A 26512-nucleotide genomic window follows, 5' to 3' on the forward strand; every position below is an offset into this window, starting at 1 on the left:
AGGCCACACCCCTGGGGAAACTCCCCTTGGGCAGACCGGCTGCTCAGAACTCAGTCATCTGATCCCATCATGGGAACAACCACTCACAACTGGAGTCCAGCCAAGTTGACACATCTTCAACTATCACACAAATATATTACTTACAGAATGGATGAAAGAAGATAATTTTAATGATCTCATATAATTTAGGGACTACCAAGTAGGTGAGTTATTTACAGTAGGTGCTAAAAATTATTGTTTGCGATGCATTGTTGGAGTGTGCAGAGATTGCTCTATAGTCAAAACCAAACTTGTTGCTGTTGAGTTGGTTCTGACTCACAGCAATCCCATATGACAGAGTAGACCTGCTCCATTTGGTTTCCAAGGCTGTAAAGCTTTACAGAAGCACACTGCCACATGGTTCTCCTGCAAAGTGACTGCTGAGTTTGAACCACTGACTTTTTAAGTAGCAGCCTAGTGTTTTTTAACCAGTCTGCCACCAGGGCTCCTTAGAGATTGCTCACTGGTATGCATATATTAGGAACACAGCAAGTGACAATTTTAATAGTTACTTTTTAAAATTAAATGAATCAATTTGTTAAAGCCCTAGATTGATGTAAAAGACTTAAAGCCTTTATCTTTCTTTAGGAAAGATTTTTTGCAATAGTGGGTACTTGAGGGTTTTAAAAGGTGGCCAGAATGAGAATTGTTTGTGCTTCCTGGTGATGGGGAGGGGACAACAAAAGGCCCACATATTAGGAAGGGCATTTGAGCCTTTCAATCAGAGTGCAAGGCTTTACTTTTCCAAATGTGCTCTTGGAATGTTTTAGGGAGGGAAAGTGATACAAGCAAAATGGAGCACCATTAGGAATGATGTTCATCAGTGTTTTCTAGAGATAATATTATTATTCTTTTTAATGAGGAAAAATAGGAGTTGGTGAATAAAAAAGCTTGGTAAATAAAGCATGATTTCAAAAAAGAATTTAATTCAAAAGAGTAAATCTGGATGAAAATATCAGATTAATATTGAGGATGTGGGGGGCAAGATAGGAGATTATCTCAGAGTTTTATACTTAGAAGACAGAAGGATTTAATAGGCTACATTTAGAATGTTATCATGCACTGTAATATTTAAGAAAAGTAACTGAAGGAAGCATACCCACTAACTGCCTACTTTAGTAACTTCCTGGACCCAACTAGCTGGTGAGTGTGTGAGGGTGGCTGCATTGCAAATGAGTCCATGCCTCAAAATATGATTATATAAATGGTATTAAAGGATGCCATGAGTATTAAAACCTGGTGTTGCCCACCAGCATTATGAAGTATTTTGCTGAATGTGGTTTCTATAAATATCTTCTATTGGTAATTATATTAATAGAAGTATGACAAGGATTAAGCACTTTGCAAACTGAAGTAAGGATGATTGCTCAAGCATAGCATAGTAATATTTTTTCTTTACCTGAATGTATTTAACTCTTTGTAGGCACAATACTAAGGATTCTGCTTCACCTGGGAGGTGCTGGTATTTTGCAGTGTGATGCTCAAGGACATGTAGATTTGTTATTACATCTTTTTTTTTTTTTTTGACCAAATATAGTCCTAACCATTGTTTGAATTAAGTTCCTGTGATTTAATTTTTTCTTACTCTAAAGCATGCTGATTCATTTAAGACTTATAATACTTTAAATTTCTACTGAAATTTACCAATATTCTAAGATCCTTTAAACAGATCACTTATATTTATGAGCTCAGTTTTCTGTAGGAGCTGATAGGGGAGTTAGTATAATATTATAAAAAAGTGGTACTTTTATGATGCTATTTAGAATTACAAGAGAAGTCATGAGGAGGAAAATGGAAAGATAATTTCTTAAGATATTTCAAAAGAACAATTCTTTCAGAATAGTGAAAAATGGAATGAATATTCTACATTGGAAAGGTCCCTGTCCCTGTTCAAAGAGAGGCTATGGGAATACATTCCCAAAAGTTTTGATAAGTTTATAGAAAGGACCCAAGGATGGGTTACCCCCAAGGCTGTAGGGCACTCTGAAAAGAAAGAAGCTCACATTCATTTGAGAACTTTTGCCTGACTCTAGACAGCTATTGATAGGAAGTGTTTAGGAAGTCATTTAAAAGTTTCTAGACATAGACATGGGAGCTCTTGGGAGCTCTGGTAGCATAGTGCCTAAGGCACTTGACTGCTAACCAGAAGGCTGGTGGTTCAAACCCACCAGCCACTCCTCAGAAGGAAGATGGGGCAATCTACTTCCATAGTGATACTGCCTCGGAAACCCAAGGAGGGGTCGCTATGAGTCGAGTCCGACTCGAGAGCACATAACAACAACAACAACAACAGACATAGACCTGACTGAGGGCTTAAGATCAAAGAAAGAATCTATATGTGTTATTCAGTAAAACAGAATGATCGAGTAACAAATGTTTATGAAGTGCTATTTGCTAAGATTTTGGAGTATTTTAAATGAGTATGTTTCTATAAAGATTGATTGCGACATATTTTTAAAGTCAAAGGGAATAGTTTATCAGTACTAATGACAGCTTGTATGCCACTCTAGAGTGTTGTAGTAATCACTCACAGTGTCACTGCTAAAACCTGTAGGAGCTTCAGATCATATTTTGCTAACTACTTATATTGGACATGAATAGGATGTTTTCTTTATGCAAAGAAAAGAGTAATATCATATCCACAGACTTGAAATAGTAACTGTTGAAATTATAAATTTGAATGTAGTTAGGCTTAATCTGCAGCTTTTCTGCAATTACATATATTCTAATACTCTGTCCCAATGGAATAATTTGTTAAATTACACCATTTTCTTTTTCTTTTATTAATTTCACCATTAACTAGACCCATGATAATCTAGCCAATAGTTGATTAATACTGACATTTTATAAATTATCTATGATATCTTTATTATAAACTATTGTTATTGTTGTTATTGTTATGTGCCGTCAATTTGGCCCCGACTCATAGCGACCCCTCCTTGGGTTTCCGAGGCAGTATCACTACGGAAGTAGGATTGCCCAAACTTCCTTCCGAGGAGCGGCTGGTGGGTTTGAACCGCCAGACTTCTGGTTAGCAAGCAAGTGTCTTAGCCATTATGCTACCAGAGCTCCCTATTATAAACTAAGGTAAGAAAAATATTTTCATTAATTAATAAAGAAAAAATCTAAATAAAAAATCAAATAATATAGTCAACATTTCCAAATGTTCCTGGGTGGCTCAAACAGTTAAGCAGTTGGCTACTAGCTCAAAGGTGTGTGGCCAAAACCCACCCAAAGATGCCTCAGAAAGCAGGCCTGGCAATTCTGCTTTAGAAAGGACACAGCCTTAAAACCCATATGGAACATTTCTACTCTGACACCCGGGGGGTTGCCATGAGTCAGAATCAACTTGATGGCCACTAACAACAACAACGTTGGTCGGTAGGCAAATATATAAACACCTGCTTCAGAAATAAATTTCTCTCACTCTTTGGAAAAGGAAATAAGATATTAACCTCTAGCTTGTACTTTTCATTCTGCTTGGGTCAGAAGGAGGTTACTTATTTATTTATTTTTTTAAAAATCACTCACATAAAAGGCTAGTTACTTTAAAATATATGTTTTAGAGTAACTTAAAAAAACCCTACCATAGTTAAATTAAGGCGCTCTGGTGGTGTAGTAGATAAGGCATTTGGCTGTTAACCAGGTCAGTGGCTAAATTAGCTCATTATAAAAGTTTGCTCTGTTTAAAAAACAGACAAATAAAAACCCTTTTCTTGTGATGTCCAGAAGATCCAGTAAGACTAGGCCTACCTCCCACCTGATGTGAAGGAGCTAAGCTGAGAACCTGCCTCAACTTGAGACTGCGTACATCTCTACTCCTGTTGAGCCTTTGTAGGCCTTGAGTTTGACACATCCGTTTTCAGTAACATAAACCATCCCTTCTTTTGGGTAAACTGATGACATTTGTGATGCTTAAGATTGTTTTGTGTATTTTAAATGCAAATAATTATGAAACAAATGACTAATAGCTTATGTACTACTTCCATGGATTTTCTTTTTTTTTTTTTTCTCTCTTTATAGATCTACTTCCATAAAGTCTTAAAAAACATTAGCAGTACTAACTAGGGTAAAAGGGTGATAATCCTAGCTTTAAAAGTGTCACAAAGCATGCTATCAAGGAGATGAAAACTAGTTCAGGTGTGCAATTGCTATATTCATATATTTTTCTTTCAGAATAAATAAACTTCTTGTGATGGGCCTGAGCAGAATGATTCTGTCTAGACAAGTACAACTGGAGGTTAACATCTTATTTCCTTTTTCAAAAAGCAATAAGAAAGATTTATTTCTAAATATAATTAGTAGTACCTTAAATTAAAGCTCCATATTTTACATAATATTTACGATGTCTTTTAACTTGACAACTAACAGGATTTTATGACTTTGGTTTATGTTAGTCAAACAAATTGCAGATAACAGGATATTAACATAGTCAAAATGACAATGATGTGTTTTTGGACATTAATGGAGCAAAATACAGGTCAGATCTGAGCTAATGTGTTCCAATTATTAACCCAGTTTTGGATTAATGGGAATAGATAATTTGAATTGGCATCTAACAGAATAGCAAATTAATCCATTTTAAAATATTTGTTTATATGAGTTTTCTAGGTATGCTAATTGTGAAGTAAAATCTCCCCTTCTTATTTACTGACACATTCTAACATGTTTGAGAATGTTGAGTGGAGTAATCATTAATATAGAAGATTAATACAAAAATGTTGAAGCCTAGATTTCATGAATTATTACCAATTAATTTGAGATTTTACATCTTTTTACTTAATTTCTTTTCTTCTAGCATTGTCTGTGTTGGAGGAGATGGATTTGCCAGTGAGGTAGCCCATGCATTGCTTCTTAGGGCCCAGAAGAATGCTGGAGTGGAAACAGACTGCCTCCTGACCCCTGTCAGAGCACAGCTTCCTCTCGGTGTAATACCAGCAGGCAAGGCACTAGCCACAGAGCTGTTAACAATGAACTCCCCTGCCAGTCTTTCCCTGTCTTACTTCTTAGTGTAACATGGAGTTAAAAGCACAGACTCTGAAAGATCTTAACTTAACTTCTGGCTCCTCCATGAACAAATATGAGACTTTCGACAAGTTACTTAATCTCTTTGAGACTCATTTTCCAATCTGCAAAACAGGGGTAATACTTACTCACTTCACTGCGAGGTTGTTGTAATATTTAAATTAGAAGAGATGTGTGAAGGATTTCCCATATAAACAATCAATAAATGGAATTATTATTATTCTACATGGGAGCTCTGGGAGCATAGTGGCTAAGACACTTGCCTGCTAACCAGACAGCTGGCGGTTCAAACCCACCAGCCACTCCTCGGAAGGAAGGTTGGGCAATCCTACTTCCGTAGTGATACTGCCTCGGAAACCCAAGGAGGGGTCGCTATGAGTCGGGTCCGACTCGACGGCACATAACAACAACAACAACAACACGAAGTATTAATTCTGACTAGAAGGGGAGTCAGAGAGTTGGAGGATGAGTTTCCTAAGGTCAAATATTTTTATCTTTTTATTCACTACTATATCTCCGGGAGCTCTGGTAGCAGAGTGGCTAAGGCACTTGACTGCTAACCAGAAGGTTGGCGGTTCAAACCCACCAGCCACTCCTTGGAAGGAAGATGGGGCAATCTACTTCCCTAGTGATACTGCCTTGGAAACCCAAGGAGGGGTCGCTATGAGTCGGGTCTGACTCGATGGCACATAACAACAACAACACTGTATCTCTAGCATCTAGAATAGAACACAACATACAGTGAGTGCTCAATAAACTTTAGTAAGTTAATTAATATAAAGATGACATTATAGAATAAGCAATGCTTGAATTAGGCCTTAAAATAAAGTAGCACCTGGTCTGAAAAAATGAGAATGAGTTACTTTTGTGGCTGAAAAAGTAATAAAAACAAAGGCGAGAAAATCTGGGATTGCTTGCGATATAGAAAACTGGCTGTTCCATAGGAGATACTAGGGTCAAATTGGTCCCAAACCTTGGAGGCTCCTGGATGCCAAAGTTAGGGTTCAGAATTAAGCAAATTCTCATAAGGGAAGAATGGGAGATTTTAGCACAAGGAGCAAATTGATAGCAGCTTGTTCTAGGAGGTTCCATTTGGCTGAATGATAGAGGATGATTAAGGGAAGCAGGAAGGAGAAACTGGAGATCAGAGCAGGAAGAAGAAGTAGAACAAAACATTGTGGTCCAGAAATGAAGAACACACCTCTCTCAAGTTTCTTATGTTCCACAGCTCACTCATTGCAAATTAGTATTTAGATAAACACTAGTGATAGAAAGTGGTAGTTTTTCCATTCTTAAAATACCACACACATTATTATCTTTAAAAGAAAATCATAAAAATGTTTCCTATGAAAATAGAAGATAATGCATATGGTTGAAAAAAATCAATATTCTATCCATTTGATAACCATATTAGTCTAGTATGGATTTCAGTATATCTAGTATTCTTATTAAATGGATGAAGAACAAAAATGTGCTTTTAGAGTATAATGCCTTTCATAAAAGCAAGAAATGAAAGGAGAAAGATGGTAGGATGTGTCTCGGCAATTTCAAAACATATGGAAAGACCTATAACAAACTCTGATAGACAACAACAAAATAACTTCAACACATACACACACACACACACACACACACAGAAAGAGAGAGAGAGAGAGACATGAATTTTGGGGCAGCACTCTGACCTTTTCACTTTGTCATTTTAGTAGCTCTGAGTGCAAAGGTGGAACCTTTCCAACATTTCCCGCTGTGTAAATCAGGTTTGTTTAGGTCACTGTTTCTTTTCATTAGTTTATTCATTAACATATGCATCCAAAGTGAAAAGATGGGCATCCTTATAGGAATGCATCTGATATAAATGGGTAATTTTCTGTAAAGATAGGTGGTTATGCTTTTTTAAGCATATTTCTGATTTTGAAAGCATTCTATATACATAGTAGATGTTTGGAGAAATGGCTTTTTAAGGCTTTTTGTTTAGAATATATAACATGGTGTCAAAACTCTGGTAGTTGTACCAGAGTTCCACTTTACTGGTTTCATCCACTAAGAGGAGGGAAACATGGACAGGGAGTATTTAATATGAGGACTCTGCCTAGTCAGGGCTTTGATAGAGAATAGGAACAAGAGCTAGGCAGGAAGTTTCCAAGCTTCTGAACACAAGGAGACAGTCTGCCTTTGAAGCCATTTGCCTCCTGGAGAGAGACACCCAGAGGGAGAGAGAGTGTTTAGTAAATTACACCACTGAGCCAACAGACTAAGCTGCTGAATTATGGTCAGACTAATGGATCAGATGTGGGGAAAGGCTGTATTTGAACTGCTGGCCATTAGCAATGGTGTTTGTTGCTATGGGAACTGGTGCTAAGGAACTATACAGAGGGATTCCGATTAAGGGGGGATGGGGAAGGAGAATAGAGAAAAAAGCTTGAGAGGACATAAAAATGAAAAAGCAATCCAGTTGTAAAACAAGGCTCAATCCACATACTGATGGTTGTGAACCATATATTCCTATAGAGTTCACATAAATAAATTCATGCTTTCCAATTAATTTGAGGAGAATAAAATATTGACGAGAGACTGTTAATTTCTATGATATTTCAGGCAAAGAACCAATGTGTAGGTGCAGTTTTCATGAGAATTTTAGATATGCTTGACTAGGAAGTCATTACATCACATTTGTCTGTTTGGATGTGGGAGACATTAACAGCCTTATGAATATTCATGGTGTCTGGTTAATTAAGTTAATTGTTCTGCAGAAGTGCTCACACTTCCAAGGACATTTTTTTTTTCTTTTTTGCCTCCACAGTTTCTGCCTGGTACCTTCATCTTTCATGCTTTACATGAGCTGCTACTTCTGTCCTTACTCTATGCAGGTGGCACATTTCAGCAGACCTGAGGAAGGGGTTGTGAGCAAGGGAATTGGTAGTGTTAAGAAAAATAGCTTTTCAGGCTAATTAAAATGTTTACCTTGAGGTAGAACATTTATAGCTTTTGTGAGAATGTTAAAATTACATTGTAGTTATTTATGTAAGCAGCATGTTCTTTTGGTATATAGACTTCTCAAATAAAGTGCAATTTCCTGAAACAAAATGTAATCCATCTTTCTGATGATCCAAACAAAAATATAGCCCAATCTATAGTTGGTTATTCGGAAGGAAGATTGGGCAATCTACTTCCGTAATGATACTGCCTCAGCGACGGCACATAACAACAACAACATAGTTAGTTATACAGGAGTCCCTGGGCTGTGCAAACAATTAAGCACTTGCATACTAACTGAAAGGTTGGTGGTTCAAACACACCCAGATGCTCCTTGGAAGAAAATCTTGTTGATTTCCTTCTGAAAGGTCACAATCTTCAGTACAGTTCTGCTCTGACACACATGGAGTCACCAAGATTAGGCAGTGACTCAGAACCCACTATGAACAACAGTATAGTTTTACAATTTTTAAGTAGACGTTCCTCATGACCATTCCTTTTTTCTTCACAGTATAAAGGAAACTGTGTTTATGGAGCAATGCCTAAGGCATTTGACTGTTAATCAGAAGGCTGGTGGTTCAACGCCAACCGCCCCCCCACTCCTTGGAAGGAAGATTGGGCAATCTACTTCTGTAGAGATACTGCCTCGGAAACCCAAGGAGGGGTCACTATGACCTTGAAACAACTTGAACGCCGTGAGTTAGGTTTTTTTTGTTGTTGTTGTTCATCCACTGCCATAGAGTCAATTCTGACTTATAATGGCCCTATAAGATAGAGTAGAACTGCCCTATAGGATTTCCAAGCTGTAAATCTTTATGAAAGCAGACTGCCTCATCTTTCTTCCAAGGAGTGGGTCAAGGGTTCAAACTGCTCACCTCTTGGTTGAGCTGAATGCTTTAAAGCACTGTGCCAAGCACTTAAACAGCTTGTTTAAGGACTAAGGTCTAGATTAATCTGAGTAGAATATGACTAAAATAATTTTTTTGACTTGTGGTTGTGCCTGTTACCACTGTCAAGTTCTGCAGAAGTAAGGAAGAGTTGCAAGGGGTTCTCTCGCCTTCTAGAAAGGATTGGGCTTGGTTGTACTCAACATTCTTCAAACTCATGGAATTAATGTTCTTTATTTTCTTGAGCCCTGACATGTCTCATTCTCTATGGTACATGACAGCATTATATTACGTTTTTTAATAGCCTTTCTAGAGAAACACTTTCATAGTCTACTCCTAATTAACCATGGTAATGGAGGAAATGTGTTTCATGAAGTACTATAATCTATCGATAATCCTGAACATCTCACTCTAATTATGTGGCTTCCTCCAAAACCTTTACTATAAACCTGTTTGGGAAGAAAAATACCTTGATTTGTTTCTTCTCTTTTCCCCCACCCATTCCAGATTAATTAGCAGTTAAATAACCAAGGGATAAACTAGGGCCAAAGGATAATTGAAAAGGGCAGGGTAATTAACACCTGGGTATAATCCACTGAGTAACAGGTTTCTAGAGTACAAACTATTAAATGTTAGGGCACATAAGAATCATTTTAAGACCTTGCTAAAACACAAATAGTCAGCCTCACTTCCAGACATTCTGATTCTGATGGTTGGAGGTGGGACCATGATTTGGTATTATGAACTAGCTCCCAGGTAATGTTGATGCTGCTGATCCATGGATCAGATTTTGAATAGTGCATATTTGAGAGGACTATCTCTCAAAATTTATTGTGGATGCAAATCACCAGAGGATCCTCTAAACTACAGAGTCTAATTCAGTAGGTCTGGAGTGGAGCCTGAAATTCAGCATTTTTGCAAGTTCCAGTTCATCTCCATGCTGCTAGTTGTAGACTAGGCTCTGAGTAACATGAGACAGATTTCCATAATTACCTTTTAGGGAATCCCAGCACGAGTATTTACCAGTTTAATAAGGTGGACTCTACTTGCCTTTGCACTGGTGTTAGTAGAGATGTGGCAATCATTAGTGCTTAGATAGCTATTCCATTTTAATGATGACGATAATTTTAATGCCAATCTTAGTTGATAGTGAGTGACTGAGGTGCCTCAGCTTGTTTCACTGAGTAACCCAAACACATATCAGTTCAGTGATGTTAATAGAACCAGTTACGTCATTAGTCCACTGTCTAAATCCATGATTGCCTGGGTGGTGCAAACAATTGAACTCCTTGGCTGCTAACCAAAAAAAAGGTTAGAGGCTCAGGTCCACCCAGAGGTTCCTTGGAAGAAAGACTTGGACATCTACTTTAAAAAACTCAGCCATTGAAAACTCTGATACACATGGGTTTGCTGTGAGTTGAAGTTGACTCAACCACAGCTGATTTGATTTTTTTCTGTCTGCATTGGCCTCTTGGACCACACAGGAATGCTCCTAATTTATTAGTCCAGGGATTAACCTTTTATCTGGATAACTGTAATATATACCACATCCATGCTTCCATAGCTCTTGACTTTTATTTGACATCTTTGTTTCCTGTATTTCTTCTTTAATTTTAAATATGTATATATATTTATACACACATATTAATGTATATAGACACACACACATACATACTTTGGCTAACTCTCTTAACAATTTTAAATTCTTATTACTAAGAAGGGCTAGTTGGTATTTTCCTCTTCTGAAGCAGGCCACAACTTGGGGGAGTACTTACCCCCTTGTGGCCTAGATGGAAAAATCCATGTAGAATTTAAATTATACTAATGACTATGAACATAGGAGCTCTGGTAGCATAGTGGCTAAGACACTTGCCTGCTAACCAGACGGCTGGTGGTTCAAACCCACCAGCCACTCCTCGGAAGGAAGGTTGGGCAATCCTACTTCCGTAGTGATACTGCCTTGGAAACCCAAGAAGGGGTCGCAATGAGTCAGGGCTGACTCGACGGCACATAACAACAACAACAATGACTATGAAAATGAGAAATCAATCTACAATGCTTTAATAAAGATAGTCATATTAGAAAATACCGTAGAAATAAATACTTTATTTAGAAGGCCATTTGTCAGGCAACAGAGAGAATTCTCATTTGGATGGGAGCAGATCTCTAAGATTCATTGAGTGTATCTGAAGTATGCCTTTTGTACTTATTGTAAGGAGCTCTGATGGCTCAATGCCTACAGCATTTGACTGGTAACCAGAAACCTGATGGTTCAAACCCACAGCCACTCTGTGGAAGAAAGATGGGGCAATCTACTTCTGTAAAGATTTACTGCCTTGGAAACCCAGTGGGGGTCGTTATGAGTTGGAATTGACTTGATCGCAGTGGGTTTTTTTTTGTTTTGTTTTTTTGTACTTTGTAGTGGCTTTATTTTTTTCTTAATTAATATTTGGATTTCTCTTATTTAGTTACTCTGCTCTTCAGAGCCATCCTTGTATTTTTGGTGGTCATTTTGATATAGAAGTTAAAAACCCATTTGTTAAAGTTGAATGGAATAGGCTTTCATTTAACTAGTATTTTTAGGTAGAAAATAGATATTTCATGATGGAAAAGCTGTGAGAAAATAGATACTATAAAATAGATCATAATTTTTCAGGTATTTGAAGGTTTAACAAATAATTCAGGAAACATCCAATGTGCATCTGATAAAAATGACATTCTCTCCTTTCTGAAAAATCAAAGTGAAGGGAGAATAACCTCCAAATAAAATCCAAAGTAACAGTACAATGTGATGTATGCTATGGGTAAACCAAAGTGGAAGCAATTAATTGTGCCTGAAAGAGTCAAGAAAAGCAATAAAGAAATGACATTTAAAAGCTTTACTCCTATGATATAGTATATGAATTACTGCCCACATTTGAAATTTATATCCCTCCTCATGATTTGTTCTTCTAAGAGTTTTTTTTAGACATTTATGTTTTTCATTTTTCAAACCATAGCATCTAAAGTTTCTAAATTACCATGAAACCTACTCACTGCCATTGAGTTGGATTCGACTCATAGCAACCCCTCCTTGGGTTTCCCAGGCAGTATCACTATGGAAGTAAATTGCCCAACCTTCCTTCCGAAGAGTGGCTGGTGAAACCAAATCTTCTTTAATAAGGATATATACAGAGAAGGTTTTTACCAATGGAAAAAATGCATACATACATATACATGTATATGCAAAACACAATCATATATGCATATACATGTATACATATACATACATATCCACCACATACATATACATACACACATGCAAACACACCTACCTCTAACTTATAAACATAAGTTTATAAGGTCGTTATGTAAAATTGGCCCTATGTGGAAGTCATGGGCTTTACTCCATCTTCAGTGCCCGTGTCGTCTTCCCCTCCTCCTCCTACCCCTGTCACTCACTGCCCATCATACATTCCCAGCATGTATTGGGAAGTATGTGGCTCAGTGGGCCCCTTTCCTCACCACACCTTCTCCACCACTTCAGAGACTGTACTGGTTAAGGGTGGCAGTGGTGGTGTGGTTGGGTTTTGCTCACTGCCTGCCACTTCCTGCCAATCGCCCTGGGCAAGAATCTCATTTGTCCTCCACTTGCCACCTCCTGCTGCCCACCCTGGGCAGAGTTCCTGCTTGTTCTCCATCTGCCCTGGGGCCCACAGCCCGGCCTCCTCCTCTCCTTCTCCTTCCCTCTCCTCTCCTTCTTGCCTACCCCACTGACATCCCTGGCAACACAGGCCCACATACAGTCTCCTCCTGGTTGTCCCCATCTCATGTCATCCTGCCATCACCCTGCATCCTCTATGGTCAGACTGAGACATCTCAGATGAACATGAGAAGGTGTCCCAAGCCAGTTGGCTGCCATCCCATGTGTGACCTGTTATCACTGGGGCCTCTAGTATATCATTTAGGGTGGCTGGTGGAAGACACCCTGGGCCCAACCATGGCCCTACATAGGGCCTGACCCATCAGACACTGCCTGAGAATTATTTCAAAGTTATTGTAAGATGTCATATACAAGATGTCATATAACAAGATAGTCTATAAGTAAGGAGTAAATGTACAGTAAAAAATGAATTTTAAAACTCTTCAGAATTCTGATATAGGAGATTGAAAACTGTTTATGGGCACCTAATTGAATTCTATGAACAAAACTTTGCATGTTTGATCATAACTGAGGTATACTCTTTGAAACAGTAATTACCAGAAACTTTAAAATAGTATAAGAATGAAACCATCTGAAAATAATGATTCATTTCAATAGCACTAAAGGTAGGGAAGCCAGATGCTACGTCTCCTGATGTGTTGCAATGGAAAGTCAGTAGGAAGTATGGAACAAAATCTATGAAATATTTTTGCCCCAAAATTAAACCTGAGCCTACTTAAGACTCTTGATCCAACTGCCAGTTTATAGAAGATAGGGAGAAGAAAGCATTGTGTTAAACCCAGAATCAGCCAAATCCAACATGTGAGAAACTTCACAGAACAATTGATTCCATTTCTTCAGTGTATAACTAATATTTAAAAACAGAAGAAAAAAAAGTGGAACTTTAAAAGACTTAACGCAGATGTTAATCAAATATAATATGTGACTTTGTATCCTAATTCAAACAAACCAACTGGAAATGACTTTTTGAGATAATCAGGGAAAACTAAATGTGGGCTTGATGCTTATTTTGGCATTATTAATTAATTCTTAGTTTTTAGGGGTGGATAAGTGTACATATATAAATTGTGGTAGTTAAGGTTATATGTCACCTTGTCTGGGCCCAGTTTTGAGTGGCTGGGCAGCTTGCATGTAGTTATTCCCATGATGAGACTGGTAATGAACTCCATGGTGAAATCTACTGTGAGCAGCTGAGTACCTGCCTTAAGGATGTGGTCTGCTTCCAGTACATAAGAAGCAGCTTTGAGAAAGGTCTCTAGCTTTTTGGCAAATCTGGATCCTGCATTTGGCCAAGTCTCTTTTTCAGTGGCCTGCCATGTTGTTTGCTGATCTTTAGATTGTTTCTGGACTTGAACCAGTGGCTTACTGTCTTGCTTAATAATTTTGGGACTGTGCCATTTTACTTGTCGACCTTGGGTTTGTCAGCCTCAGCAGCCAGCAGCTGCCTGAGTTAAGAAATGCCTCCAGCTTTAGTGGGCCAGAAACCCAAGGTTGAGGGGCCTTCACCCGGCCCCTAGAGCTGGCACTTTGAACTTGGACTTCTAGCCTCCAAAACTGTAAGAGAATAAATCCCGACTTGTTCAAGCCACCCACTTGTGGTATTTTCTGTTAGTACAGCACTGGAGGGCCAAAACATCTATACCTATATCTGTATCTATATCATCTATATCTACATCTCAAATCAGAAAAACAAACCCACTGCCATTGAGTCGATACAGACTCATAGTGACCCCCGTTGGGTTTCTGAGGCAGTAAATCTTTATGGAAATAGATTGCCCCATCTTACTTCCACAGAGTGGCTGGTGGGTTTGAAACACCAACCTTCTGGTTGGCACTCAAATACCTTAGGCACTGTGCCACCAGACCATATATATATACAATCCTTACCTATTAGTAATATTTAGGAGTAAAGGAATGTGATATTATTTGTTTGAAAATACTTCAGCTAAATAGCTGGTGAGGAGATAAACAAGAATGGCAGAAAATTGATAATTTGTTGAAGCTGGCTTATAAGTACATGGGAGTCAATTCTAATATTCTCCTTTTTTTTTTTTTAATATACATGAATATTCATAGAAGCTTTATCTATTTACTTTGGGTTTGGATGAAAGGTTACCAAGCTAATTCTGCTCAACAATTTGTATACATTTTGTTTTGTAACATTGGTTGCAGTCCTCTCAACTCTTCTCACTTCCTCCCTGGGTTCTCCATTTCCATTTGTCCCTTTTTCTGAGCATTGTTCTTGGGTCAATAATGCTCTTTTGGTCTGGTCTGGTCTGGTTGGTTGTATTGAGGACTGCATTCTTCACTAGTGTTATTCACCTTGTAGGACTTTTACTGTTTGGCTGAAAGTTGATCCTCAGGGTGGGTTTAGTTCCAAGCTTGAAGAGTGTGTAAGTACCACAGTTTTGGGGGTTCTACCAGTGTCTATCAGACAAGTTTGGTTGTTTTATGATTTTGAATTTTGTTCTACATTTTTTTTCTCCCCCTCTGTGTAGGACCTTCTATTGTGATCCTGATCCAAACAGTTGGTAGTGTTAATCAGACACCATCTAGTTCTTCTGGTCTCAGGGTAATGAGGGTGTGTGGTTCATGTGGTCCATTAGTCCTTTGGACTAATTGTTCCTTCAGTCTTTGATTTTCCTTGCTATTTGCTCCAGATGAATAGCAACAAATAGTTGCATCTTGGATGGCTGTTTTCAAGTTTTTAAGACCCCAGTTTCTACTCACTAAAGTCGGATATGGGAGCTCCGGTACCGTAGTGCCTAAGGCACTTGACTGCTAACCAGAAGGCTGGCAGTTCAAACCCACCAGCCACTCCTCGGAAGGAAGATGGGCCAATCTACTTCCATAGTGATACTGCCTCAGGATCCCAAGGAGGGGTTGCTATGAGTCGGGTCCAATTTGATGCCATGTAACAACAACAACAACAACCAAGTCAGATGTAGAACATTGTTTTTCTGGACTATGTTAAGCCAGTTGACCTAGATTGTAGTCCTAAATCCCCATGCCCAGTGAGTCATACCATCAAGTTGTTTGGTTATGGCTAAGAAGTTTTCAGTACTTTACCCTTGAATGATCTACAATAACCTTGGCTATATTTGTGGCACATAAAAATACATGTATAGAAATGTCTTTTGCCTAACTCATGGGTGTACTCTCATTTGCCTCCTCACATCTGTTCAGCTTGCATATCTACCTATGTATTTACCCATAGATGTTTTTTGTTATTACTATTACTGCAGGATTGCTTATGCAATAAAATTTACCTTTGTTGTCTTTTATGTTGTGCCCCTCTCAGTGAATTCTTTTTCTACTGGTCATTGGTGCTTCCCTCCATCTTATTGTAAAATGCTTTTCTCTTCACTCAAATTAGTCCTTAAGGCATTTGACTGCTAAACAGAAGGCTGGTAGTTCAAAACCACCAGCCATTCCTCAGAAGGAAGGCTGAGCAATCTACTTCTGTAGTGATACTGCCTCGGGAACGAAGGAGGGGTCGCTATGAGTTGGATCCAACTTGATGGCAGTGAGTGAGTGAGTGACTCTTTAGTTAGTGATTTACACACCCTTCCCTTTCCATACCTAGTAGCCATCAAAGAATGTTTCTTTCTGTGTGTAAACCTTTTCTTGACTTTTTGTAATAGTGGTGTCATATAATAGTTGTCCTTTTATGGTTATTTCACTCAGTGTAATAGCCTCCAGTTTCATCAATGTTATGAGGTGTTTCGCAGATTCTTTGTTATTCTTTTATGTTGCATAGCATTCCATTGTGTGCATGTACTATAGTTTGTTTATCTATTCATCTGATGATGGGCACTTAGGTTATTTCCATCATTTTGTTATTGTGAATAATATTGTGATTAACATGGGTGTGCATATATTTCTCTGTGTCATATCTAATAATGTGGTTGCTGGATCGTACGATATTTCTATTCCAACATTTTAAGGAAGCGCCTTACCATTTTCCACAGTGGTTGTGCCATTTGACAGTTCCATCAGCAGTGTGAAAGAGTTCTTTCCACACCAAAACTAAAATTTGTTTTTCACTATTATTTTGAATTTTTGCTATTATTGCTGTGGTGAGATGTTATCTCATTGTTGTTACCCTCTCATTGCCTGCACAATCAGTGGCACACACTCCTACAGTGAGCATGCCACACAACAGTTGCCTCTGGGTCAGTGTTCCACACTCTTCTGAATTGGGCATGGTACTCCCACCACATCATGTTTGGTGGTAAGTACTTGAGCCCACTGCTGAGCTACTTTTCTTTCTTTCTTTCTTTTTTTCTTATTTCTTCCCTCTTCCACCCTTTTCTACTTTTCTTTTGCCTCATTGGGAGTAACCCTTTCCCCACCTGCTGCCCCACCCACCACTGAGTGCAACTACCCATCCCATCACCACTGCATCAATGATAGATGGTGGCCAACACCTTCAGCTTCTGTACATGACCAGTGAAAGGAGACTGATGCCTACACTCCTACCCCCTACAAAATCCACACAGAGACAGGTAATGAGTGCCCTAGTCCTGCCCACTAGCAACCAGAGTAGCATGCCCTTCCCTGCTGCCTGGATATGTCAAAACAAAACAAAAAATCATGGTGAAGCAAATGAACATTCAATCAACAAATAAATATAGTAACATGACAATATCTTGAAGACAACTTCAAATCACATTAAAAAAAAAAAGAAAAGATAAGATGGTTCAAGCAAGTGACCAAACTGCATGAGTAGGAAATCTTCTGGAGGAAGAAATATATTTGGAACTAAGTAATAAGGAATTCAAAAGAATTACATATCATATCCTTTAATAGATTAAGAAAGAGATCAAGGGAAACAAAGACAAAACAAAGAAAATCACAGACAAAATCAAGGAAAACACACACAAAACTCAAGTAAGAATTCACATAAACAAAACAAGAACAAATTGACAAATTAACATTTAGAAACCATACAAAAACAGTGACTAGAAATCCAGAAAATTAAGACTAATATTTGAGAAAGAGGTTATACATTGGAAGGACAAAGAAATAGAATTGGATCAAGGGAAGACAAAATCAGTAAAATTGAAGACAAATCTCTTAATTCCAATCTATTAGAGGAACAATAAGAAAAAAAGAATAAAGAAAGCCTAAAAATTATGTGGCAGACCATCAAGAGGATTAACTTATGGGTGATTGGAATTCCAGGACAGGAAGAGACAAAAAAAAAAAAAAAAAAAAAAAAAAGCACAGAGAAAATTGTCAAAGATTCGTGGACAAAGCTTCCCTAATATTGTGAAAGATGAGAAGATATCCATTAAAGAAGCTTGACAAACTCCAAATAGGGTAGAACCCAAAAGAAAATAATCAAGACATATCATATTCAAACATTCCCAAACCAAAGAATCCTGAGAGTAGCCTGGGAAAAATAAAATGTTTTCTATAAAGGAGTACCAATAACACTAAGCTCTGACTTCTCAGCAGAAAATATGCAGGCAAGAAGGCAAATGGATGATACAAAATACTGAAAGCAAAAATTGCCAACCAAGAATTATGTATCTAGCAAAATTATTTCTCAAATATAATGGTGAAATGAGGTCATTCCTAGACAAACAGAAATTAAGGGACTTTATGGTCCTTACAAGAAATGCTGAAGGGAGTTCTTTGGACAGAGAATCAACATCAGACGACAACCTGAGATTAAGACACATAACAACATCACCCTGAAACCAAACCAGATGAAGAATTTTCAATAATGAAGTAAACCTACAAGACTGAAAATAGGGAACCAGAGATGTCAATCTGTAAATGATAACTACAAAGCAAATGAGGGAATGAACAGTATAATCACAGAACTTCTAAATGGAGAGGAAGTCAGGACAATATCACATAGAACAGACTGTTTAAAACTTAGGAAGGTACTAATAAGTGACAGCGTAGCCAGAAAGAAAATTAATAAAATTTCTAACCAAAATAAAAAAAAGAAATCATAAGGATTCAGCTCTGGTGACGTAGTGCCTAAGGCATTTGGCTGCTAACCAGAAGGCTGATGGTTCAAACCCACCAGTCACTCCTTGGAAGGAAGATTGGGCAATCTACTTCCATAGTGATACTGCTTTGGAAACCCAAGGAGGGGTTGCTATGAGTTGGATCCAACTCCATGGCAGTAAACACACACACACACACACACACACATACACAAACAGTAAAACAACAGCATGAAGGAAATGATAAGAAAATCTATAAACAAAATGAACTCAGCACAGAAAAATATATGGAACAAAGAAACCATCAACACCACACATAAACACACATTTAAAAAAATGACAGCAGTAAATCCATACTTACCAATAATTACACTGAATATAAATGGATTAAATGAACCAGTGAAGAGACAGAAGGTGGGAGAATGAATGAAAACCATGAATCATCAATATGCTACCTTCAAGAGACACATATTAGACATAAAGATAAAAATTAGCTAAAAATTAAAGGATGGAAAAACATATCAAGCAAATAGAAGTCATAAAAGAGCAGGAATAGCAATATTAATTTCTTATAAAATAGACTTTAAGGCAAAAACCAGCATAAAAGACAAGAAAGGGCATTATACAATGACTAAAGGGTCAATACAACAAGAAGACAAAACCATAACAAATATCTATGACCCCAAGGAAAGAGCCTTACAATACTAAATCAAACTTTAGCAGAACTGGAAAGAGAAACAGACCACTTCAGAATAATAGTAGGAGAATTTAATACACCATTTTCTACAAAATAGAACAACTATAAAGAAACTCAACAAAGATACAAAAGATCTAAACAACACAATCTTGTGGCATGGTGCCTAAGGATTTGACTGCTAATCAGAAGACTGGTGGTTCAAATCCACTAGCCGCTCCTCAGAAGGAAGATTGGGCAATCTACTTCTGTAGAAATATCAAAACAACAACGAGATATCATCTCACTTCAGCAATAATAGCAAAGTTCAACAGATCAGATAGTAACAAATGCTGGCAGGGTTGTGGAGAGATCGGAACTCTTGTGCACTGCTGGTGGGATTGTAAAATGGTACAACCATTGTGGCAAACGGTATGGTGTTTCCTTAAAAAACTGAAAATAGAAGTACCACTTGACCCAGGAATTCCATTACTAGGAATATATCCTAAAGAGGTGAGAGATAGTGCACGAACAGACATATGGACACCTATGTTCATTGCAGCACAATTCACCATAGCAAAGAGATGGAAACAACCTAAATGCCCATCAACAGATGAATGGATAACCAAATTATGGTATATCCACACAATGGAATACTATGCCACATTAAAGAACAATGAGAGATACGTGAATCATCTCGCAACGTGGATGAACCTGGAGGACATTATGCTGAGTGAAATAAGTCAATCGCAGGAGGACAAGTACTGTACGAACCCATTACTGTAAAAAGACAAAGAAGGGTTTGCTTGGGAAAGGAAACTCACCTAGTAGGTTACCAGGATGGAGAGGGAAGGGGAGGGATCAATTTAGGGGTAGTTGGGGCCTACACACTGACATGGGTAGGGGGAGGGATATACAGGAAGGATATATGACCACCATGATAACACTGGGAAATGAGAGGACACTGAACTGTGCACATGAGAGATAGACGACAGATGCTAATACCAACCAGTGTGTCCACAACACTACATTGCTATCAACACCAAACACTAGGCATTACAGATAAATACATAAACACCTGAGATGATCAGGCAGGGGTCAGGGAACAGAGGTATACTTGAGACCAAGGACAGATTCAGCTGAGGCTAATCTTGCAGAGACACACCAGTGATACAAAATACCTGCAGTCCTTATAGAAACAATAGAAGACAGACAGAGTAATCCCTCACAGACAACCAGACACTATGGGAGAGAGATCCAATAGAGCTACTGCCTCAGGACCATAGTACTGATGGACACCAGACTCAATTGGCACAACAAAATACATAATAGTGTTGCTCCACATCCTACATTGGTGAGTAGTGACTGATAGTGCTTTCAAGCAGCCATCTAAGATGCAGCTAATGGTTTCCTAGCACTGGAAGTCAAGAAGAACGCAAAACAAACAAACAAACAAACACAAGGGCATTTAGAAGCAATCAGCCCTAGGACACGATGGCCCTTGAGACCAGAACCACATGGTGCCCAGCTACCAATGCCAACCACTCAGGAAAGGATCAAATCTGTAGATCCTGGATAGAGTGGGAGGGAAAACATGGAACAAAATCCAAAACTCAATAATGACCAGAATTACTAGTCAGATGAAGTCTGGTGAGACTCCCAATACTATGGCCCTGGAATACATTCAGCGCCTGGAATAAAACTCATCTCCAGGGGTAGGCTCTCAGCCCAATAGTTAACAAGATGTACACACAGACCACTCAACCCAGGATGACGCACCCACATACTCTGTGGTAATACATCCCTTAGAGCAATAGACCATGGGACACCAGAGGACCAACATTCAAACTGAGGAAATGCAGGACAAACAGGAGTGCGTAATTATGAGGGGCACAGGGGGGAGGGTTGCAGGGTAGGGAGGGGAGGAGACTGGGTTAGGGTTGGACATGGCAAATGGGGAATGAAACTAAATGTATGCCTTACGTTGAATGTAAAACAAGCTTTTAAAATAATAATAATAATAATAATAATAATAATAAAGAAATAACCGCCTCAGAACCCAAGGAGGTATTACTATGTGTTGGAAATGACTCAATGGCAGTGAATTTGGGTGTTTTATTTTTTAAGACCTCATAGACATACACAGATCACCCCACACTGTGCTGGGTCAACTGGGAAGTCACCTCTGCTCTATCTCCCTGTTTACTGCTTTTGTTCAATTTCTTCTTCTAGTCAGTATTTTATGTACTTCTTTACCCTTTTATTTGAAGCTCAAGGTTCTAGGATTATCATCTGTATCTGTTTTATTTGGTTTTTGTAGTCTTTGGTGTGGAGGGAGGCATGAAGTGTCTAGCTGGATTGCTATCTTAACTCAATCCCCTATTTGCCTTACTTTTGTGCATGTTTGAAAATTGTCATAATAAACAAAACAAAACAAAAAAACTAACCAAGGATGTAGACCCTATTTGTATATAGTTCTTTTTGTATCTCAATAATTAGTACATACTAGGTGATCAATACAAATGGTCAATCCATGCTCAAATTTCATTCTTTAGACAGTGAAAAGAAGGTGACTATATCACACCGTTTTACTCATCTGTAATAATGTATTTCCATTCCTCTCCCACCCAGTCCTAGTTTAGTTGGGTGATTCTTTGGAATGGTTGTGGGGAAAACATACATACATACATATTTCCAATACTGAAGTAACAGAAAGGCCTATTTTTCCAAAATTTTGATGTATTTGAATGATTTATGTAGGTAAGTGGTTTAAAAATTTTATGAGCTTAACCACTTGGAGAGCCATGTAGATTCCTACCTCATAGTGCTTTTGACTCATTAGGTGTGGGATACTAACTTGTTGCCAATGCATCCTCTCCACTCCTGGTGACCCCATGTGTGTCAGAGTAGAAGTACGCTCTGTACGGTTTTCAGTGGCTGATCAGTCAAAGTAAGTGGCCAGGCCTTTCTTCTGAAGTGCCTCTGGGTGGACTCGAACCTCCAACATTGTGCTTACCAAAGTGTGTTAATCTTTTGTTAACAACTCAAGGATACCAGGAAAGGGCCCTGGAATCCTATGTTTTTAATAACTACACCAGATGATTCAGATGCAAGAGGACCATGAATAACTTTTAAATCAAAATTTATTAGAAGTTTAATGATATAAACAAACACCTTGAGGGAATGAGTCAATGGGTATGGAGGATCAAGTCCATAGTCTCGGGGGACGTTAAGACCAATTGGCACAACATACTACACAAATACAATGTTCTACATCCTACTTTGGTGAGTAGTAACTGGAGTTTTAAAGGCCTATGAGCACCCATGTAAAGTGCAACTATTGGTCTCTCTCCCTCTGGAGCAAAGAAGAATGAAGAAAATCAGAGATGCAGGAAACAGTTAGTTCCAAAACTAATGGAGCCTCTACAACCCTGAGACCAGAAGAACTAGATGGTTCTCTGCTACCACTACTCTGAAAAGGATCACAATAAGAGGTCCCATATAGAGTGGGGGAAAATGTGAAACAAAATCATAAAAAAGACAAGGCTTACTGGTCTGATGAAGACTGGTAGAACCCCCAACACCCTCCAAGCTAAGAACTGAACTTAACTCCCATTACTCAATTGGCAGCCAAATAATAGACCCATATAACTCAAAAACCAAACTCACTGCTGTCGAGTTGGATCCAACTCATAGTGACCCCTCCTTGGGTTTCTGAGGCAGTATCACTATGGAAGTAGATTGCCCAACCTTTCTTCTGAGGAGTGGTTGGTGGGTTTGAACTGCCAGCCTTCTGGTTAGCAGTCAAGTGCCTTAGGCACTACGTCACCAGAACTCCTCATAGACCTATGTGGTGAACAGTAATATCACGAGGGTATGCACTCATTAAAACAATCAAGCAAATGAGATCAAGAGGACAGCATTTACCCAATGATAGAACTAAGAAGGTGGGAAGGGATGGGAAGGAAGAACAAAGAGAACTGGTGGGTATAGGGAGGAAGCGGGATGAATGCTATTACGGTGTAGGGATTACAGTAAATGTCAAAAAACAAAATGTATACAGATTGTTGAATGGCAAGCCAATTTGCTCTGTAAACTTTCACCCAAGTCATAATAAAAATAAAAAGAAATAAATAAAAGTTTAATGATAAAGCTTCAAGATTAAGATTTATACTGCAGGACAGATGCCCTACTCCTTGTTACCTCCTGCTCACCAAATACCAGGAAATGTAACATTTTTTAAAAATAGGTTCCTATATCATCTCTAGGAGCTCTGGTAGCATAGTGCCTAAGGCACTTGACTGCTAACCAGAAGGCTGGCGGTTCAAACTCACCAGCCACTCCTCGGCGGGAAGGTTGGGCAGTCTACTTCCATAATGATAGTGCCTCGGAAACCCAAGGAGGGATCTCTATGAGTCAGGTCTGACTCTATGGCACATAACAACAACAACAACAATATCATCTCTGGAAACTAAGGAAGGATGACATTTAATTATCCAAAAATTTGAAGAATTTATGTAAGATGGGGTGCAGAGGGCCAGACTGAAGGAATTCTTAGAAGAAGAGACACTAATGGTGCAGTGTATATTGTTGGCAGAAGTAATTAATCCTAGATCCCAGGATGTTGCTTTAGGACGAGATGTGAGAGCAGGGAAAGAGCTAGATGGGAAACTTCATTTAGAGTCTATTGGTTTGCTACAATAAACTCCAAGTATTCAATCAACAAGTGTTGAGGTTGGAAAGCATTTGGTCCATCTTGCTATTCAGAGAGTAAACTTCCTTAGGAAAAGGGCATTTTTGCTTCTGAATAACTAGAGCAGATTAATTTGTAATAACAGTTACAACTTTTTTTACAATTTTTACAATTTCTTAACAATTACTACTTGCCTACATTTCTGTGTTCTGGAATCTTCAGGGTTTCTAAAATTTAAATGTCCTCCTCTGGACCCTCCATCTGTTTCTTAGTTTAATTTTACTAAATTTATAGAATATACATATATACATTTATGTATATATATATGGGAGCTCTTATGTATATATATATGGCTAAGGCACTTGACTGCTAACCAGAAGGCTGGAAGTTCAAATCCACCAGCCACTCCTCGGAAGGAAGATGGGGCGATCTACTTCCATAGTGATACTGCCTCAGAAACCCAAGGAGGGGTCGCTATGAGTCGGGTCTCACTGGATGGCACCATAACAACAACAACAACATACTTATATACATATACGAATGGAAAAAATATATATAATTTAAAAAGTCCAACTTTAAACTCACTGCCGTTGAGTCGGTGCCAACTCATACCGACCCCTCCTTGGGTTTCCAAGGCGGTATCTCTACAGAAGTAGATTGCCCAGTCTTCTTTCTTCCAAGGAGTGGCTGGTGGGTTGAACTGCCAGCCTTGGTTAGCAGTCAAATGCCTCAGGCACTATGCCAAAACAGCAGTCCCTTAGCATGTCCCTTCCTTGAAAACTTCCATTATGTTTTCATCAGAATATTCCCTAGCAACAAAGTAATAAAAATTATTATAAAATAATAATTATAAAATAATCCATTGACAAGTAAACTGATTATGCATGTTTTAACATTGTTCGGCAGGCTCTACTAATGTCTTGGCACACTCTCTTCATGGAGTCCCTCATGTGGTAACTGCAACTTTGCACATTATAATGGGTAAGACTTCTTCCAGATAAGTTAATGTTTTATAAAGATGTTTTTCTTTATATAAGAATAGACATTTTCTTTCTGTGAGACTTGTCTAAGGAAAAACAGCTCTTTGTCTCTCAAAGCTATGTTTCACTAAAAAATAAATGCCAATTAGGCAAAGCTTCACTTATAGGAACTGCTTACCTTTTCAGAATACAAGGTTCTATAAAGAACACTAAATGAAGTTTTACTATAGTCTTGGTAGAAAAAGGTATTGCAATGATGCTCAAAATCACAATTGTATGAGCAGATCAAGAAATCCATGCGTACTATTTAAATAGATCAGGTACTGTTGTTTGACTTTACCCTTAGTCTAGGACTGTTGTTGTTGTTGTTGTTATTTGCCATTGAATCGGCCCCGACTCCTAGCGACCCCTCCTTGGGTTTCCGAGGCAGTTATCACTACGGAAGTAGGATTGCCCAACCTTCCTTCCAAGGAGTGAGTCTAGGACTAGGATTATGTTATTAAAAGATAAAGCACAATGAAAAAAAATTGACTTGTATAAGTCCATTAGACCATTTATTATCCCAATTGGTGGAAAGAATATAAGCTAAGACAAATACAATGCAAATGGACAGCTAATCTTAATGTACTTTGCAAATATGTTTCAACTTCACTTCCTTAGCCATGTTTTATATGAAATCTTCAAAATTTGCTTCTTTTCATTTCTTCACTTAGTACCTGAAGGAAGTTATGGCAATTCAAGTAGTTATAGGTAATGAGCGATATAGTGAGAGAGAGGATATTCATCCCGGTACACTGTAGCTTGAGATCCTCTACAAGTATATAAACACGCTCTCCTATGTTTGCTGTTTTGACATATGGTTCTACTGCATTCACTGACTGACTGGCTGGTAACATTCAAGGTCATATACAACCAGTTGATGTCTGTACCTTCAGCACCACTGGCAAGCTTCTTCGCTTTGGATTCTCAGCAATGTTTGGTTTTGGTGGAAGAACTTTGGCTCTGGCAGAAAAATATCGATGGATGTCTCCTAATCAACGGAGAGATTTTGCTATAATTAAGGCCCTGGCAAAACTTAAGTATGTATTTTTTTTTTTTTTTAATCTCAAATATTCTGAATCCCTTGGTCAGTAACTGTTAATAACATATTTCATTATATTTTAGGCCAGAGAATTGTGAAATATCATTTTTACCATTAAAAAGCTCTCAGAATTTACAAGAAAGGTATGTGGAAAACTCAAAGTAATATAGACATCTCATTTAAAGAAAGTATATTTTTTAAAGCATAAAACATTTTGACAGCAATAATTTATCAGACTTGTGCTTCAGACTCCTTGATTATTTTTCTAATGCATTGGTGAAGAGTATAGAATTGTGGAGTGTCATAAGTTCCAGAAGGCTATACAATTTGGTTTCTGTCTTTAGAAATAACCATATAACCATATACTCATTCATTCATTTATTGGGTGTCTTACTATGTGACTATGTGAAGTTAAAGACAATTAAAACAAGTCCAAGAGAGCCAAAATATGATCTTGAATATATCCCTCCTGAATTTAAAGATCATCTAAAG

At 38.2% G+C, this 26512-nt stretch overlaps 1 protein-coding gene across 1 annotated transcript in view; it reads left to right on the top strand.

Annotated features, from left to right (window-relative positions):
- CERKL (ceramide kinase like) overlaps positions 1 to 26512 on the top strand; it is a 169105-nt gene that overhangs the window by 124869 nt on the left and 17724 nt on the right. The window contains exons 5-8 of the mRNA XM_007935956.2: positions 4838 to 4980; positions 24866 to 24940; positions 25841 to 26018; positions 26104 to 26163. Of these exons, the coding sequence (XP_007934147.1) occupies positions 4838 to 4980; positions 24866 to 24940; positions 25841 to 26018; positions 26104 to 26163 (456 nt within the window). The remainder of the gene's footprint in view (positions 1 to 4837; positions 4981 to 24865; positions 24941 to 25840; positions 26019 to 26103; positions 26164 to 26512) is intronic.

Source organism: Orycteropus afer, unplaced genomic scaffold (assembly GCF_000298275.1).
Source record: "Orycteropus afer afer isolate SDZICR_OR568_19922 unplaced genomic scaffold, OryAfe1.0 scaffold00001, whole genome shotgun sequence".
Lineage (NCBI taxonomy): Eukaryota > Metazoa > Chordata > Mammalia > Tubulidentata > Orycteropodidae > Orycteropus > Orycteropus afer.